Source organism: Miniopterus natalensis, chromosome 6 (genome assembly GCF_054644295.1).
Source record: "Miniopterus natalensis isolate mMinNat1 chromosome 6, mMinNat1.hap1, whole genome shotgun sequence".
Classification (NCBI taxonomy): domain Eukaryota; kingdom Metazoa; phylum Chordata; class Mammalia; order Chiroptera; family Miniopteridae; genus Miniopterus; species Miniopterus natalensis.
The window spans coordinates 87,278,472-87,294,543 of NC_142086.1; the positions used below are offsets into that span (position 1 = coordinate 87,278,472).

Below are 16,072 nucleotides of genomic sequence, written 5' to 3' on the forward strand. Positions count from 1 at the left end.
GGGTAAAATAAGTTATGAACATGTCTCTTTGGACAGCTATATTTTAGGCCAGGGATTAGCAAATTACAGGCCTCTGGGCCAAGAGCCACGATTGCCATTCATGATACATTGTGAAGGAAAAAGAATATGCAGTAGAGACAGTATGTGGCCCACAAAGCCTAAAATACTTACTAGCTGGCCCTTTACAGAAAATTTGCTGACCCCTCAGTCAGGTCTCAGCTGAAACAAATTCGAGCCAGTCTGGATAAATGAAATCAAATAGTGTAAGTCTGTTGGGGAAATGTGAATAATAAAGGGGAAGGTAGGATATTGTCCCCTAGTGGACTGTATCTTGCTGTGACTGGTATGTAATGACACCTGTGTAAAAAATAGGGCCTATGTAAATAGTTCTTAAATCATAATTAGAATCATAAAGGAATCCATGTGAATAAGTACTAAAAGCTAAATCTAGAAATCTTTGCTTTCACAACCAGTTCACATCGCCTCATTGCCCCTTTGTTTTTCCCTCCCTTTTGTTGACATCTGAGTCCTGAGAAACACTGCTTTGCTGAAGTCAGCGTATAGAGTTTGATTGTTTCTCATGGTGCCATCTTTTCCGGAAGCCGTTCTGAGACCCAGGTGCCACTGGGAAAGCAAGGAGGGCTCCTTCCGCAAGGGCTTCTGTGTGCCACTCTCCCTGTGTCCTGGGGCTGAGGAGCACTGTGTGAACTGGCTGCTGGAGAGCCGACCCCCCTGGGCTGAGCCCTGGGCGCCCGGGAAAGGGGCTGGGCCCCAGTAGGCCTGGACCAGGGTCACCTCCTGGTCTTTGGCTTACCAGGGCTTTGTTTTTCCTTTCTAGAAGCTACCCCCCTACTTTATCTTTACATCTCTTTTGTTCTTTTGTTTGTTTTTTTATTGATACTAAGGGGGAGAGAGAGAAAGAAACACCCATCGGCCGTCTCCTGCATGCCTGCCACTAGGGACCAAGCCCGCAACCCAGACATGTGCCCTGACAGGGAGTGGAACTGGTGGCCTCTTGGTGCATGGGGTGATGCTCAGTCCACTGAGCCACAGCGACTGGGTTACATCTCTTTTGAAAGTGACAATTATAGTGCAAACAAAACATTTAACTATTTTCTATTTGTAGCTATGTTCTTAATAGGATGCCGTTAAAATTACCTGATTTGTCTAGACTAGTCAATCAGATGTTCAAAAGTAGTTACTGTGAGACACTTTGCTAAGTTTGATGAAGTCCCCCATCATAGCACTATATGACTATGTAGAGTATTAAATGTGTATGTATGTGTTTACTTATGGTATTATACAGGTTATGTGGCATTAATTGGGAACGAAGTATCACAGCTAAGTGAAACCCACAGATAATAAAGTTTAACCTTTAAATGCCCTGAAATTCATTTTAGGGTCTTTTAAAAGTGTTTGCAAATGATCTTAGAGGTGTTTGCTTTCCAGATTGTTGTGTACTCACTACTTGCACTGAGCCTATAAAGATGAGTAAGTCTCACCCTAGCCAGTTTGGCTAAGTAGTTAGAGCATCAGCCTGTGGACTGAAGGGTCCTGGGTTCGATTCTGGCCAAGGGTACGTACCTCAGTTGCAGGCTCAATCCCTGGCCCTGGTAAGGGCATGTGCAGGAGGCAGCCAGTCGTGTCTCTCTCACATCGATGTTTCTATCCACCCCCCTTCCTTCCCTCCCTCCCTCCCACTCTCTCTGAAAACCAATGGAAAAAATATCCTCGGGGAGGATTGGGGAAAAAAAAAGATGAATAAGTCTCAGTCACTGAAGAGAGCACAGTCAAGTGTGTAATGAGTGTACGTTTATGTTTCATTGACAGAACAAGGATTGTTGAAACGGATCTGGATATAGGTGTTTGTTTTAGGCAGTGTGAGAGTAACCAGCGGAAGACTGAAGATGGTGTGTAACTCCCAGGTTCCAGAGGGGAAAATGGGTCAACGAAGAACTTCATCATTTCCACAAAGGGGGTTAAGGGGAAAGAAGAAAACAAGGAAGCTTGCTTGGTACATGAAAAAAACAGCTAATATAAGAAGGCACAGATGAGCCCACATTTATCAGTAACCACAATTTGTGTAAAAGGGTTAAATCTCAGGTGATAAAACTCCAGATTTAGTAAAAAAAAAATAAAAAGAAATCTAGCTAAATTCTGTGTGTAAGCGATACATCTAGACCTAGCATGAAGAGAGAGAACAGAGGGATGGAAAACAGTCCTGACAAAAAGGAGCAGGCATAGCGATGCTAATGCCAGATGGAACTGGGCCCGAGGCGAAAGCATTGCAGGAGTACTTCAGACTTCTCAACGGTACAGTTACTCATCATTAACTAACGTGACAAGCTTTGGAAATATATAAAATAAAGGTTGATGGAAACAGGGAAAGCTGACAGTTCTGCACACACGGGCAGTGATCCTATAACACTGAACAAGCCTCAGACGAGGAGCAAAGGAGGAGGGCTGTGGAGGGGGGAGTTCTCAACCTGGGCCTGGTGGCATTGGGACCCGGCCACCCCGTGCACTGTAGAGTGTTTCGCAGCATCCTTGGCCTCTACTCACTAGATGCCAGTAGCTACCCCTCTCCCTCGTGATAACCAGAAGTGTTTCTGGATGTCGCCAATGTCCTCTGGGAGCCACAGTCATCTCTAGTTGAGAACCACTGATACAAAGGATTTAAGTAATATGGCTAATGGGTATGTATAAAAATGTGGGCCCGACAAACATAAAATATACATTCTCTTTAATTACATGGAACATTTAACAAAACTGGCCATACCCCTAAACATCTCAGCCCTTGCTCCTCAAAACGAAGGTGTTACCATGGCGTACAGCATTATCACAGCGTCTGACAGTCTCACGCTGCCTCGGACCAACTTCGTATCACATCTGTTTCCCAAGCTGTCTTTTACAGCTTTTGTTTTTTAGACCAGTATACATACTGCATTTGGTTGTTTTAACTCATAACAATTCTCTCACCTTTTTTATTTTTAGTATGTTTTTATTGATTTTAGAGAGAGGGGAAGGGAGAGGGGTAGAGAGAAACCTCGATGAGAAAGAAACTTGGGCTGCCTCCTGCACGCCCCTGCTGGAGATCGAGCCCACACCCCAGGCATGTGCCCTGACCGGGAATCGAACAGGTGACCTCTTGGTTCATGGTCGGTGCTCAGCCACTGAGCCATTCTAGCCAGCTCCCTCGGTTTTTTTTGGGTTTTTTTTGGTTGTGAGCACATCCTCAGGATTAGGCAGATCTGCCCAGAAGTTCCACCTGTGCCCTTTTGGGGAAGCCCATCCTGCTCATTTGTCTCATTACTGTTGTGAATTTTCACCTTTTGGTTGAGGTGTTTTCTACCAGGTCTCTCCACTGTGAAGTTACTATTTCCCTTGTAACTGACAGTAACTGCCTTGTGGCAGGTCTCCTGGGACCACGTGCATTTTCTGGCCTCATCACGCGTTCACTGGCCAGCAGTGAGGCCCGTGACACTTCTTGCCTGAAGCAGTGGTCACCGTGAGGTCTGCAGTGGTGGTGATCGAATCCACCCCCTGCTTGTCTGCGTATTGTCGGAATGCGACTGCAGTTTAGAGCTCCCCCCGCTTGTTCGTTTGTCTTTCAGTATGGACTTGCAGATTCTTGTTTTATTCCCAGTTACCGTTGTATTTTGTTGCTTAAATTGTCCCAGATTTGGCCGGTGAGAGCACCTGCAAGCTGGTTTGTCTCCCCTTTTGACATACGCCCCTAATGTATATATTTTTAATCCTCACCTGAGGAGTGAGGGCATTTTTTCCATTGTATTTTAAAGAGAGTAGAAGGAAGCGGGGGGGGGGGGGGGGGGGGGGGGGGAGAGAAACATCGATGTGAGAGAGACGCATTGATCGGTTGCCTCCTTCACGTGCCCCGACTGGGGCCAGGGATTGAACCTGTAACGCAGGTACGTGCTTTACTGGGAATCAAACCTGTGACCCTCTGGTGTGCAGATCAATGCTCTAACCACTGAGCCACACCAGCCAGGGCACCCTTATAATTTTTTGAGCACAACTTTCAGGCTCATCTTGTACCCAGCCCTGGAATCAAATCAGCCATTTTTCTGAGGAATTTTGATTCTTTTCATTGAGAATTATATGTATCAACCAAAATATAGGTGCTAAGTGCTCACTGCTCCTGGGTATCATTGCTCCTAGGCCCTCTCAGTGGACAGAGCCAGGAACATGTGTGTGCTTTCATGCATGTGTGTATATATACACACATATGTGAATGTGTGAGATACACAGATCTATGTCTGTTTCTCTATATCCATGGACATTAAAAACCCTGAATTCATACTGACAACTCTTGTTTCCAACTGCTGGGTGGGGGTGAACCACTGCGAAGACATGGGGAAAGGTGGTGTGGGTGATGTGTGTGCACAGCTGGCCATGCTCAGAGAAGGCCAGAGTGTTTGGGCAGAACTACCAGGCTGGGCAAGGCCGCGGCCTCCTGGAGGAGCCACAGACGGCCATCCCTCTAACGTGTCCACACTTGGAGTGGGGGAGGGGCTGGCCGGGGGCTGCTGTGGGAGGGCAGGGACAGACAAGGGTCACCCCTGAGACTCAATCTGCAAGGGCGGTTTGGACCAGATTTGTACTTTGGAAAGCGGAGAATGGAGGGAAGGAGGGTAGGACTAGAGGCCACAGGAGCCCCTGCCCTGGTTGAGGTGTGGGCCATGGTGCAGGCTGGAGTCTCGGCCTGGGGCACAGGGTGGATCAGGGCACTGGGAGGAGGGCTAGGGAGATACTCAGTAACAAGTTTACAGATGTGTGGGGCCTCTCTCAAGATTGGGGATCTCAGAGGCCAGAGAAGGCAATGTCATGATGACTACACACGAGCTCCCTTCCCAGAAGGGGGTTTGCCAAGTCCCGCTGTCCAACGGTGGGGCATAGGTGTAATGGCCACTTTAGCGAGAAGGTATCTTCAGACAGAAAGATTCATGAAGCAGCTAACTCCATAGAATATAATGGAATTTATTAAGTGGTAATGTACTTACAGGAAGATTGGGCCCAGAGCAGACTGAGAACCTAGCAGTTTGTGTAGATTGTATCCCCCTCCCCGTGCAGACTCCTGTTACTGCACTGTTTTTATGCTGTAACTCAGGCACTAATGACTGACTAGGGGACAAGAATACGGTAGCAGCAGGGACCATCCCTCCTGGTGTTGATACTGTCACCAGTTTGGTATACATCTCGGTTGCCATCCTGGCCATGACTAACAAAAGTATTTATGGTTACATTTTAGGGAACACAGACAATCATTAACAAAAAGGCTTTGATGTGCTTACTAAAGACAGTGAGGTTGGTCAAAGGCCACAGCACCAAAGGACACAAAGATGAAGATGGTCTTTGCTCACGTCTGCATCTGTGCTCTGTTCTCTCCTCTCCCGTCCGCACATGACCTTTGTCTTCTCCCTCAGCTGTAGTAACCTGGCCGGCACCCCCTCCTCGGCCCCCCTCCTCCACCAGTGTGAGTGGCATCGCCTGGTTGTACTCTTGTCCTGCTAGCTGCCACTCCTCATTCTGTGCTGGGTCCCCCGTCTTGCCAGCCTTCTTACATGGCCCACCTCCTCTCTCTTCCTGGGTGGTCTTGTGCAGTTTGGTGGCTTCACTTACTGCCTTACAGTCCTGGGGTTGCCGTAACCAAGTCCCACTAACTGGGTGGATGAAAACCACAGGAATGGATTCTCTCAGGGTCCTGGAGGCCAGACTGGAAATCAAGGTGTCAACAGGGCCATGCTCCCTCTGAAGGCTCAGGCCTTGTGCCAGCTGGTGGCCGGGCATTCTTGGCTTGTAGCAGCACAGCTCCGGCCTCTGCCTGATTCACGTAGCCTTCCCTTCAGTGGGTCTCAGGTCCCCCCCCTTAAAGGACACCAGTCATGGGATCTGGGGCCTCCCCTCAATCCAGGATGTTCTCATCTCAAGATCCTTAGTAATCGCATCTGTGAAGACCCTGTTCCAGATAAGGTCCCATTTCCAGGAACTGGGGGTTAGGACTTGGGCATATCGTGGAGGACACAGTTTGACCCCTCTGTGCATACTAACCACACCCTGATTTTATATTTCTTGGATTTCTGAAGAGCATCTCACACCTAAAGTGTCCTGACTCTTGCTTTCTCTTCCCAGGCCACAGAACCTGCTCCTCACCATCTGCTCCTCACCTGGACATGCGGCTCTGCTCTGCCAGTTGCTCAGGTGGGAACCCTTCCCAGACCCCACTCCCACACCCAACCCCAGGCCACCTGCAAACCCTGTGCTCCCAGGCCCCCCTTGTCCACATGGCCCCCTGCCTGTCCATGGCAGCACTCCCCCACCCTGTGTGTTCCCCAGTCACTCAGCCTGTCCCTCACAGAGAGACCCTCCTAAGATGTAAGACCCTCCCAGGAACACCCAGTCTTCACTACGGCCCACGAGTGTCTGCAAACTGGCTCCGTGTCTCCTGCTCCCTCCCTTCCCTTCCTCCCTCACCACTCTGCTCAGCCACATTGGCTCTCCCTCCAGGCACTGCTGCGCCTGCCTCCAGGTGTCACAGGCAGCTCACTCCTTCCCTGCCCTATGTTTCTCCCAGGAACTATCAGTGGCCCTGCCCCGTCATTCTCTGTCCCCGTCTGGCTTTCTTCCTCTCAACACCTTCTGACACCTGTGCGTGTTGCCAGGAAAACAAGCCGTTGTTTCCACCTCTAAACATACAGATGTTAGAAGAGTGTCCCCCAACCTCCTTGAGCACCCCTTTGTCATTCCTGTCTGAGCTCCAGTCTCCCTCTCTCAGCAGCCCTTGGGTCCAGTCCTTGAGGTCTCATATCAGCACCTTCTCAGAGGGCCTGCCCTGTCAAGTTGGGGAGCCCCTTCACTCCTGTCACGACACCGTGTGCTGCCTGACTTTCCTCTTGTCTGTGGTCCCTTAGCCGTTGGCCTTGTCTGCCCAGGAAAGCAGGGCCTCCTAGAACAGTGTCCTGCATGTGCGGACACTCACTAGACAGTTGGGCGGATGAGTGAATGAATCCAAATGGCTGACAAACCTGATAGCCAGTCGGGCTCACACAGGAACAAACCTGATCCCCGAGGAAGCAGGGTGATGCTGGGTAGCATTTGGCTTATCGCACAGAGTTAAGGGTGGTTTTTTCCCTCCATGTAAAAATACGTATTTAAAAAGTTACATGAATGCTGTGGAGTAGGGGGACCAAAAATGCACTGCAGTTATTAACTGATGCTTTTCTGCTTTTGTTTTCCAGACACCATTTACTTTTGACCCAAGATGATTTAATGTTTTATAATAAACTCACTAACCATGATGGCTACACAGACATTAAGCATAGACAGCTATCAAGATGGGCAACAAGTGAGAGCTTAAGTTTTATTCTGCGTTTTAATTACTGTCAGTGGACCTGGTACTAAAATACAAGCAATGCTTTGTGTATTAATAGTTCAATTTCCCTGAGATTGCAGGTTCAGTTTTAGTGTATTATGCATTTATTGTACGTTGTTCAAATTATCTCCAAGTGATACCAAGATTGCTAGTAATTTTCACTCCCCTAAATCATACTTTCTTTTAGAGCCACAATCAGTCCCTGGCCCAGCTGCCATATCTCAAATAAAGCTACAACCTCAGCTCTCTCCACATCTACCCTTTGCCTGGAAGAAGTGAAAACAAGTCAGATCCCAAACCTTCTTGACTTTGTGTCCCCCTGTTCACAATACAGACCAGGCAAAGGGCTCAGGCTGAGGTGTATGTGGGGTGAGTTTCCTCTGCCTCCTCTTTCTGTACAGTCAGTGTAAGAACACAGCCTGTGGCCATGGCCAGGGAGCTCAGTTAGTTAGAGTGTCATCCTGATATGCCAAGGTTTCTGGTTCAATTTCCGGTCAGGGCACATACAAGAAGCAACCAGTGAATGCATAAATAAGTGGAACAAAAAATCCGTGCTTCTCTCTCTCTAAAAAATCAATTAAAAAAACCAAACACAGCCTGTGGTAAGCACCGGGAGGCCCAGGAATTTGACATTTTAATGTCAATGTTAGCAAGTATTGTTGCTTTTAAAGAAAAACTTGGTGGTGTTGATAATCACAGCTTCCCATGGAGATGGCTGCTAATCTGAGTGGGAATTGTATGGTTTCATATCCCCAGGTGTGAGAGGCAGAGGGGACTGTCCTAATGTACATGTGGCTTAGTTGCAGTGCTTTGCTATCTTACCTTTCCTCTGTTCATGCCCTTGGCTGTGTCTGCCCCACTTTTTTTGGATAATATAGGTGGCTTCTTGACAGCCCCTCACTGTCTGTAATGTGGTTTTCCTTGAAGCTACACTGGTGTTTTGTTCTGTGACCTGAAGGAATTGGGAAGGAGGGGGCTCACTGGGACTTGTGCAGCGTTTCTTGGGACACCTGAAGTCTTGGGAATTCCGTGTGCTCCCAGTCAGGGCCATTCTCCCTCTTTCTCTGGAGCCTGGGAGCTGATTTCTTGGTTTTTAAAAAATTTATCTTCATTGTTAAAAGTATTACAGATGTACCCCCCGTGGACGCCCTATACCCCACTCCCACCCCCTCCCCACCTGGGAACTGATTTCCATTAAAGACTTTCAGCTTTACCTTTGCTTCCCACCTGCCTCATAGTCAGGAGACAGGGATAGAAAGTCCACGCCAGCAGCTCTCTTCTCTCCTTGAGGATTTTAGTGAGCACGAGCACCTGATCAAATCTGGGCAGGGTTCACTCACCCACAGGTGGTCACATGCCCCCCTTTGGATAAGCCTCCAGGTGGGCTCCAGGTAGGCAGTTAGGACCTGAGTCTCTGCCTCCCTAACCCACCCTTGCTGACTCTCATGTCTTTCCTTGGTGGCCAGTTTTGCACCATTTCTGGTTTGGTTGCTGTTGCAGAGATTTTATTTGTTTTTGTGGGCTTTTAAATTTTTTTTAAGTGTTTTGTGTGTGGGGTTTTTCCTCTTACAGGAATTGAGGTGGAGAATTCTGTTTCAGCCTGCTCTTTTCACCTGGAAGTCCCTCGATATTTCCAAGTGACTTCGTTTCTATCACACAAATTTAATAATGACTCCTCTCTCTGTGCTGAGGTCTGCTCTTACACCCCCCCCCCCCCCCCCCCCGCAGTGCACTCTCCTCTGCCTGCCCCACTCCTGGGCACCTCTCTGCCCTGTGACCCTGACTCTTCCCTTCACTTTTTCTCCCTTGGGCAACAACTTGGCCAGCTCCTTCCTGTCCTGCAGGTCTTTGCCCAAATCACCCCTTTCTGCGAAGACTCCTCTGCCCGCCCCAGTTACCACTACAGCTTTCTCTGATCTTTTTCTCCTTCCTAACAATGATCATCTTCTGACGTATTCTGTTAAGTGATGGTCTTCTGTGCTTACCCATCTGTCTTCTGTCTGCCTCCCTGTCTGTGCCCTGATGCAGCGAGTATCCAGTGCAGTGCCGGGCACAGCGGTGGGGCGGGGGGTAGGGAATCCCTTGATTTTAATAGCCAGTCACTTCCTCACAACATGGAAAATTCTTTGAGAGCATTATTATTATTACTTTTAGAGACAGAGAGAAAGGGGGAAGGAGAGAGAAACATCGATTTGGTCTATTTATTTATGCATTCATTGGTTGCTGCTTTTATGTGCCCTGACTGGAAATTGAACCCAAAACCTTGGCATATCAGGATGACACTCTAACCAACTGAGCGAGAACTTAAGCACTTAATATTATTCAGTAGACATATACCAAATTTACTTAGCCATTCCTCCAAGGTTGAACATTCAGGTTTCCCTTTTTTCACAGTCATTAAAAAAATAACCCTGAAATAAATCCTCTTAAGGCTTTTTTATAATACTGTCAGATTTCCCTCCAGAAAGACTGTTTACGTGGGCTTTAGTTCATTTCTTTAGTCTTTTGTTTTGTTTTAAGAGAGAAAAATTTCTCAGGTACACTGTACCACTTAAAGGTAGCAGAATGGAAGTGTTCTTTGCCCCTCTGAACTGCTGGAGAGCCCAGGTCTGAGGACTGCTCCCTCGGCCCCAGCCCCTGGGTGTCAGGGTAGGGTCCATGAGGCGGCTCTCGTGTCTCCTGGGGATGAGTCCCCCACCCCAGTTCACCTAACATGCTGCTTCCTTGAGGGGCAGAGGCATGGCATCTGGGTTGGGCAGGTGTGGGAGGTAATCTGCTCATGGGTAATTACAAGTTCACTGCGGCAATTTTGTGGGTGTAAACTAAATTCTTTATGTTTAGGGATTTAAATACTTTTTACCTAACTTAGAAACAACATCGCTAGGTTAAAGCAATTTAAATGATAATATCTTGAAGACTTCCTCTTATATTTAATACTATTTCTGTAAACACAGCTGCCTTTTATTTTCTGAATACAGTTACTTTTTAAAAAAATTGTATAGTTTATGTATTCCTGGAGTTTAAGCTTAGATAGGGGACAATTTCAGGCCTGTCAAAGATATGCAACGTATCGGGTATGAGTAGTTTTTGTGACAAGATGAGAAGAGCTTGGACGATTTGTGTGTTGCTCTGTCGCTGTAACACTACCCAGCATGAGGCTTTGCTGCAGGCACAGACAGACAGTAAGATTGCACGTGGACCAGTAAGTAGCCTTCAGTAATGTGTGGTTATTATGATTTTGAAAATCCTAAGCATTTCACAGATATCAGTCCTCATTTTTAAATGGTTTGGGAATTTGATCTTTGACCATTTTATAAACATTAAATTAAAAAGGAGTTTGTGGGTGGTGTCCGTTTGCATTGCTGCCAGTCACATAGCTGGCAGTTCAGCATTCCCATCGCGCATTCCGTCGGGCTCCTGCTTGAGAATAGAACACTTAGGAGCAGTTTGTTTCCTGTTTAGTAACAAAAATTCTCCTTCTCCTTTCACAGATGCAAGTGGTAACAGAGTTAAAAACGGAGCAAGATCCCAACTGCTCTGAACCCGATGTGGAAGGAGTGAGCCCTCCCCCTGTGGGGTCCCAGACACCGATGGATGCAGACAAACAGGCCATTTATAGGTAGCGACGAGATGTGAAGCATGTGGGTTTTCAGAGGAATAATGAGAGTAGAAAACCTCGTTAAAAGGAGCATTCGAGAGCTATTAGCTAGGAAGGGTAGGGTGTGATGTGGTAACTACCGGAGTGAAGATTTCCTGGCTAAGATGTTATTTCTAATTATCTATCTATCTATATACACATATACACACACACATATTTTATTAATTTCAGAGAGAGGGAGAGAGAGAGAGATACATCAGTGATGAGAGAGAATCATCAATCGACTGCCTCCTGCACTCCCCCCACCAGGGATGAGCCTGCAGCCTGCGCATGTACCCTGACTGGGAATCAAACTGTGACCACCTCTTCTGTAGGTCAAAACTCAACCACTGAGCCAGCACCAGCCGTGCTCTAATATCTTTTTAAAAAAAGTTTTGGAATGTAAATCTACATTTTAGTCTACCTTGCAAAAATAATCTTCAGGCCCAGATGATTTTATGGGAAAGTTCTGTCAACCTTTAAGGAAAAAAAGCAGCACATCTACACAGTCTCTTCCAGAAAATAGGAGATGAGGGAATGCTGTCCAATTCAGTTACAGCTTAAGCGTCACTCTGAATCCAAAGAAAAAAATATATAGACAAGTATCCCTCATGAATTTGGATATAAAAATAATAAAATACTAGCAAATTGAATCCAGCCACAAAAAAATAACAATAATATTAGAATAATATATAGTGATCAAGTGGATTTTATCCCAGGAACGCAAGACTGGTTCACCATTCAATGATCAACCAGTGAGATCCACTGTGTGATCATATCAAGTGGTACAGGAAAGCATTTGACAGAATCAGCAGCTAATTATCATTAAAACTTGTCAGCAAAGGGGAACTTTCTTAACCTGATGAAGGGCAACCACAAAAACCTACAGCTCACGTCAGACTCGATGGCGAAAGACTGAATGCTTCCCCCTAAGGTTGGGAATGAGGCGGAAACGGCCACCGTAACTCCTCTTATTCAGCACTGTACTGGAAGCCCTGGCCAGTGCAGTTAGGCAAGAAAAAGATTAGAGAGGAGAGAAAATAGAACTAGCTCAATGCACAAACAACATGCTTGTCTGCATAGAAAATCCCAGCATCTACCAAAAACTTCCAGATACATAGTGAACTTAATAAGGTCACAGGTTACATGTACAACACACAGAAACCAATCCTATTTCTGTACTAGTAACATATAATTGGAAACAAAAAGACAGTACAGTGGTTCCTCGGTTTTCGAAAGTAATCCGTTCGGGACCATCTGAGCTCTGAAACGTTCGAAAACCGAGGGATCCACAGCCGACAGCTAGGCCTCAGGATCTTGCACTTGGCGGAAGCCGTGTGGCATGTTCAACTTCCAAGGCATGTTCAAAAACCGAAGCATTTGCTTCTGGGTTTACGGCATTCGTAAACCAAAGTGTTCGTCAATGGAAACGTTCGAAAACCAAGGTACCAGTGTACATTTATAAGAGCTCCAAAAAAACAGGTATAAATCTATACCTATAAAATGCTAATTAAGCAATCAAAGACAACCTAACAAATGGCAGGACATACTGTGTGCATGGATTGGAAGACTCAACATAATACAGATGTCTGTTCTCCTAAAATCGGTCTATAGACTTAATGCAATTCCAATTAAGTTTTAGCAGGATATTTTTGTTCATATAGACAAGTTAATTCTGAATTTTATATGTAAGTTAAAAGAACTAGATTAACTAAACCAATTTTGAAAAACAAGAATAGAGGAGGAATCAGTCTGTTTGTTCTAAGATTTGCTGTCATGTTACAGTAGTTAAGACATTGTGATATTTGTGAAGGGATAGACACATAGATCATTGCCACAGATAGAGTCCAGAAATAAATCTACACAAATGTGATGTGATCGTTAGCCAAGATACAAAAACAATTTAGTGATGAAAAGGTAGACTTTCCAACAAATGGTGTTAGAACAGTTTGTCATCCATATGCAGAAAAAAGATCCTTGATCTACTCTCACATTTTATACAGAAATTTACTCAAGCCCGGCTGGCATGGCTCAGCGGTTGAGCATCGACCTAGGATCCAGGAGATCAGGGTTCAGTTCCCAGGCAGAGCACATGCCCGGGTTGTAGGCTCGATCCCCAGTGGAGGGCGTTCAGGAAGCAGCTGATCAATGACTCTCATTATTGATTTTTCTCTCTCTCTCTCTCTCCATCTCCCTTCCTCTCTCTGAAATCAATAATATATATATATTCTAAAAATTTACACAAAATGAGCTATAGAACTAAATGTAAATTTTAAAACTGTAAAATTGGTATATTCATACAATGGAATATTATTTGGCCATAAAGAGGAATGAGGTACTGATACCTGTTACAGCATCAGTAAGTCTTGAAAACATACTAAGTGAAAGACACCAGACACAGAAGGTCATGTATTATATGAAATGGCTAGAATTGGCAAATCTATAGAGACAGAAAGCAGATTAGTGGTGCCTGGGGCAGGGGCTTGGGGGTGAAATGGAGAGTGACTGCCAGTGGCCACAGGGTTTCTTTGGGGTGGTAGAAATGTTCTAAGGTGGATTGTGGTGATGGCTGCACAGCTCTGTGAATGCACTAAGAACCACTGACTTGTACACTTTGAGCGAATAAGTGGTGTGCTGTGAATTAGATCTCAGCGGAGCTGATGTGTCAGACAATGCATATGTACGTAGGTACCAGACATGCCCGTGCAAATGGAGAGCCTCCTTTTTTTCTTTTCCCCCTAGGCATCCACTGTTTCCATTATTAGCTTTGTTGTTCGAAAAATGCGAGCAATCCACGCAGGGCTCAGAAGGTACAACTTCTGCGAGTTTTGACGTGGACATTGAAAATTTTGTGAGGAAGCAAGAGAAGGAGGGAAAACCCTTCTTTTGTGAAGACCCGGAAACTGACAATTTAGTGAGTAAAATAAGTGTTTTCTTTTTACTTCTTCCAAATTTAAAAATATGTTCAATAAATTTCAAACTTCCAGTTAGAACTTTAAACTGTTTATAGTTCTGCTAAAGGGGAGAATCGTACAATTCATGAGATAACTTATTTTTGTGTGTGTGTGTGTGTGTGTGTGTGTGTGTGAGAGAGAGAGAGAGAGAGAGAGAGAGAGAGAGAGAGAGAGAGAGGGAGACTTGAACGTCTCCCAGCCTCCTCTAGTTACCCTTTCCTGTGGTAATCAAACAAGCTGGTTTCTACCTGCATCCTAAGTGCACCGGGGATTCAGTTCTCTCCTAACATTTGAAAGGTTCGTTGGGGTCAGCGTGCTCAGTGCTGTGCTCCTCGGGCAGCAGGTGTGTGCCCAGCTTCAGTCCTTGACTTGTCCTTGACCACGGACACACGACTGTGTTCTCCAGGACAGCTCTGTCTTGAGGCTCACACTGATTTGTGGTGGGCGACAAAGTTTACCAAGACTTGGGGAGGCCCACCAGCACAGAATGGGGACAGGCTTAGCAAAGGGCTCCAAGGCCCCACACGACCTTCCTTGTGTTTTTTTTCTGAAGCCAGTCTGTCTCACATAAGTGCCCTCCTCCCAGGTCCAGTGCTCTGAAATTCAGGTCTCTGCTTTCTGAAGGAAATGGAGAATTCTTTGGAGTTAACGTCACTGCCGCACCCAAGGGGAGCAGAGCCTTTCAGTACTGTGGAGCACTGCCCGCTGGGTCTGGGCCCTCCCTGGATTTCTGTTAAAGCCTCTGAGCTCCCAGACCAAAGCCTTCGTCAGGCCCTGGTCAGCAGAAAAGGGTCCTTGGAAATCTTTTTCCTGAATAAATTGCCAAGATCTTAATTGTTATTTTTGTTTTTTAAATTTCTCATTACATAGTCAACCCTTATAGCCCAGTAGATTTTATAGGTGAGCTGTCTTACTTTGAGTCTGACTTCTCATCTTTGAAATGGGACTGATAGTGCCTAGGACCAGAAGCTCTCTGCCTCTGAATCTGTCACACAGCTGTCAGCGAGTGAGGAGCAGAGGTGGCCACAGCCATCCTAGGCTGGCGGGGGCCAAGGCTCTCCTGACTGGTGTTAGAGCACAGGGCCTCCCAGAGCTGGATGCTTGGTATTTCTCATTACTGACTGGCTGACTGGTTGGTTCATTCCATGAGTGCTACGAATTACTACACCGAAGTTGCAGAAGGAGCTGGGCTTTGGGTTGTGGATTCATAAGAGGTGCTGCTTATGGTGATGGTTTCATTATCAGTGTCAGTTACCTCCTGCTGTGAGACAGATTACCCCTAAATTTAGTGAATTAATATAAAACCATAGAACTTAGAAAAATCATGAGAGAAAATTTTAGGGTCTAGGGCTAATCTAGGGCTAGGCAAAGAGGTCTTAGACTTGACACCAAAAGCACGACCCATTAAAGGCAGAGTTGATACGCTGACGTTTATCAAAGTTAAGAACCACCTGTGAGGTGGGTCTGGATCCACCCTGGATTATAGATGAAGCGACAGGAGCAGCGAGGGCTGGTACCTTGCACATCAGGCTGGGGCCCGCTGGCCCTGCACTGTGCACCGAGGTCAGCGCTGGCATCGCCCGTCCTCCCTGCACAGAGGGAGCCGGAATGCCAGACCGTGGGCCGGGGTGCTGGAGTGATGTGTCATTTTGCACGATATGCGATGTTATTCCACTTGTGTCCCTGGCAGTCCAGATAGCGACGGCTGTGCGGGGTTCAGGCTAGTGACTGAGGGTAGTTGTGTGGCGATGATTGTAACTTAACATCATGCTGCCTTTTCCTTGTCTGAAAGTCTTCATTTTCTCTGCTTCTAGATGGTAAAAGCAATCCAGGTTTTGCGTATTCATCTTCTTGAGCTGGAAAAGGTTAATGAACTCTGCAAAGATTTCTGCAGTCGATATATTGCTTGTCTAAAAACGAAAATGAACAGTGAAACTCTCCTGAGTGGAGAACCTGGAAGCCCGTATTCCCCTGTCCAGTCCCAGGTACTTACGTTCGGGTCCTGCTCTGCTTCCTGGTTGCCGTCACATCTGCAAGGATGAATGGTATTGATCCTGAGACCGCCAGCCCCCCCCCGCAGTCATGAGGCTG

General features: G+C 46.4%; 1 protein-coding gene and 1 non-coding gene across 6 annotated transcripts in view; one reads left to right on the forward strand and one right to left on the reverse strand.

The window, feature by feature from the left end:
* The window catches only part of PKNOX1 (PBX/knotted 1 homeobox 1), a 38,597-nt gene that overhangs the window by 5,852 nt on the left and 16,673 nt on the right, over positions 1 to 16,072 (forward strand). For 3 of the 5 annotated variants that reach the window (XM_016218273.2, XM_016218269.2, XM_016218272.2), the window contains exons 2-6: positions 6,151 to 6,219; positions 7,257 to 7,363; positions 10,882 to 11,009; positions 13,770 to 13,941; positions 15,796 to 15,966. In XM_016218273.2, the coding sequence (XP_016073759.1) occupies positions 7,313 to 7,363; positions 10,882 to 11,009; positions 13,770 to 13,941; positions 15,796 to 15,966 (522 nt within the window). In that variant the 5' untranslated portion in view covers positions 6,151 to 6,219; positions 7,257 to 7,312. Of the gene's footprint in view, positions 1 to 5; positions 2,697 to 6,150; positions 6,220 to 7,256; positions 7,364 to 10,881; positions 11,010 to 13,769; positions 13,942 to 15,795; positions 15,967 to 16,072 lie in introns of those variants that run through there. The other 2 variants (XM_016218271.2, XM_016218275.2) reach the window with 2 other exon arrangements.
* LOC148092962 (small nucleolar RNA SNORA51) lies at positions 7,700 to 7,831 on the reverse strand. The gene has a single exon (XR_015714720.1). It is a non-coding gene; the product is annotated as a small nucleolar RNA SNORA51 (small nucleolar RNA).